The sequence below is a fragment of the Corticium candelabrum genome, chromosome 2 (assembly GCF_963422355.1).
Source record: "Corticium candelabrum chromosome 2, ooCorCand1.1, whole genome shotgun sequence".
NCBI lineage: Eukaryota > Metazoa > Porifera > Homoscleromorpha > Homosclerophorida > Plakinidae > Corticium > Corticium candelabrum.
Genome location: NC_085086.1, coordinates 3250439 through 3253236, shown reverse-complemented (window position 1 = coordinate 3253236; position 2798 = coordinate 3250439). Strand labels below are relative to the sequence as shown.

At 38.3% G+C, this 2798-nt stretch overlaps 1 protein-coding gene across 1 annotated transcript; it reads right to left on the bottom strand.

Moving 5' to 3' along the window:
- Nucleotides 1-371: 371 nt before the first annotated feature.
- On the bottom strand, nucleotides 372-2518 carry LOC134198022 (gastrula zinc finger protein XlCGF57.1-like). Its single transcript, XM_062667367.1, has 2 exons — nucleotides 1164-2518; nucleotides 372-1111 (listed from the first exon to the last, which is right to left on the bottom strand). The coding sequence occupies exons 1-2, from the start codon at nucleotides 2479-2481 to the stop codon at nucleotides 483-485; spliced, it is 1947 nt and encodes a 648-aa protein (XP_062523351.1). The 5' UTR covers nucleotides 2482-2518; the 3' UTR covers nucleotides 372-482.
- Nucleotides 2519-2798: the final 280 nt, after the last annotated feature.

Genomic DNA, 2798 nt, shown 5'->3' with positions numbered 1-2798 from the left:
AACAATAAGCTGTCAGCAAGAATTACTCGACACTCTTCATCAATATATTCTATGATTTGTAAGTCCACTCTTCTCGGATATTTCGTTCCAAAATCATTAACAATTGCATTGTAATTCCTCTAATTTCGAAACGTTGTAATCTTGATTGTCGCTTGACTCGCTTCGACATTGCAGCGAAACATCCGGAAGAACATCTGGGAAATAAACGACACTCCTCGACGTAGAGACCTTGGTGCCTTGAAACTTCGGGCATTGTGGTAGATTCGCGTCTGGTTTGAGAACACGTTCATGCCTTCTGTTGTGTGCGATGAAAGGACAATGCGGTAAAGCAGAATTTTAAAATACACAAAATATTCCATCAGTATCCGGCAGCTACGTTATACGCAACTCTGTCTTCAACCAATTAATGTACTCTAAACTTCAACTTTACAAACACACACAATCAGTCAACATTTATATCTAATCAGATAACGAACTCATTTTCAATTAACTATCGATAGTTCACGTCTGCGGGAGCTGCAACTGTATTCCTCGTTGAGTTTTAATTCATCAATTAACTCAAGCAGCTCCGTCGTAGACACCACTTTGTTCCTTGACTGCTTATCATGACTTATTATGCTCCATAAATGACGACAAACAAATAAAAATTGTGAAAATGAGCCGTATAACTTGATGAGGAGACAGATTAGTTGATGCAGATCATCATCATATGACTCATCACGTTGACATATCTTATCATGTAGGAGACAAGATGCTGCTGGATCTAACAGTTTGGCGGTCAGTCGAGATGTGATAAATACAGTGGTAGGGCTGATGTAGCCGTGAATGATTCCCACTTGATGATGCAAATAGTCGACTGCACAAACAATGCCATAAGAAATATCAATTCGTTCGTGTACATTCATCTCATCATTCACGACTGAATCATCAAGCACATCAGATAAAGACGTTACAACTTTCTCCATCACCAACATGTCACCTCCCGTAGACACAGTCACACCATATGTCACAGCTATATTGGGATGGTGGAACATAGAGAAAACAACAGATGACCTGCAAACACCGTTGGAAGGAATGGATAGAAATGTGACTAAGCTTCTATCACTAAACACTAACAACAAAATAACATAAAATGTTGAGTAAACTGATATAAAACACATTACTTGCAGAAATTTGAGCAGATAAATGAGTACTATTAGAGTTGGTTTGAGACTTGCTTGACGATGATATCAAATCTATATCCTTTTGAGCAATCCTGTCTTCTTGAGTGTGAACTGTTTGGTGTCTTGCAACTAGTGCCGCAAAATCAAGGAATTCTCCACGAGTTTCACAATGTTTTTTCTCTTCTCTTCGATGAGACCTATGATATGGCTTTCCTCCTCTGTGTATTCTTATGTGATCTCTTAGACCACTAGATTGAGTAAACTTTTTTTCACACCCACTGCATTCAAATGGCCTTTCTCCTGTGTGCATTCTCATGTGACTTTTTAGACCACTAGATTGAGTAAACTTCTTTCCACACTCACTGCATTCAAATGGCCTTTCTCCTGTGTGCATTCTCATATGATCTTTTAAGTGACCAGGTCGAAAAAACGTTTTTCCACACACACTGCATTCAAACGGTCTTTCTCCTGTGTGTATTCTCAAGTGATCTCTTAGACCACTAGATTGAGTAAACTTCTTTCCACACACACTGCATTCAAATGGCCTTTCTCCTGTGTGCATTCTCATATGAACTTGTAGATGACCAGATTGAAAAAACTTCTTTCCACACTCACTGCATTCAAACGGTCTTTCTGCTGTGTGCATTCTCATATGAACTTTTAGATCACTAGATTGAGTAAACTTCTTTCCACAATCACTGCATGGATATGGCCTTACTCCTGTGTGCAATTTCATATGAAATTTTAGATGACCAGATCGAAAAAACCTCTTTGCACACTCACTGCATTTAAATGGTTTTTCTCCTTTGTGCTTTCTTATATGAACTTTTAGCTCACTAGAATGAGTAAACTTCTTTCCACACTCACTGCATTCAAATGGTTTTTCTCCTGTGTGTATTCTCATATGAACTTTTAGATTACCAGAATCAGTAAACTTCTTTCCACAATCACTGCATTCATATGGCCTTTCTCCTGTGTGTATTTTCCTATGCTTTTGTAGATTACCAGATTGAGTAAACATCTTTCCACACTCACTGCATTCATATGGCCTTTCTCCTGTGTGCATTCTCATGTGAACTTTTAGAAGACTAGATCGAGTAAACTTCTTTCCACACTCACTGCATTCGAATGGTCTTTCTCCTGTGTGCATTCTCCTGTGAACTGTTAGATCACTTAATCGAGTAAACTTCTTTCCACACTCACTGCATTCAAATGGTCTTTCTCCTGTGTGGATTCTCCTGTGAACTGCTAGATCACTAGATCGAGTAAACTTCTTTCCACACTCACTGCATTCAAATAGTCTTTCTCCTGTGTGCATTCCTGTATGACCTTTTAGACGGCCAGAATAAGTAGAGTTCTTTCCACAATCACTGAATTCGAATGGCTACGAAAAATCAACATGTTAGTTAAAGACAATAGCGTGCAACGATTAGTCACCAATATAACTTAGTTTGAACTTTCTGCTACTAGAACCTTCTTCTGTGAGATGAGGTACCTTAAAAATTTCATTTTCCCAAAATTGCAGAGACAAAATTCAAGCAAAATTAATCTGTTTTCGGTATAGTTTAGACTAGAAAACCCAGAACATAATTGCACAAAATAGATCTGATGTAACAACATAGGATATGCTACACG

What these genes read in the sequence shown, in the direction of transcription:
- LOC134198022 (XM_062667367.1), bottom strand. Translation starts at nt 2,481, where the DNA reads ATGCACACAGGAGAAAGACTATTTGAATGCAGTGAGTGTGGAAAGAAG. An exon ending in ATCTGCTCAAATTTCTGCAA is followed by an intron (nt 1,112 to 1,163) that starts GTAATGTGTTTT and finishes TTTTGTTGTTAG; the next exon opens with TGTTTAGTGATAGAAGCTTA.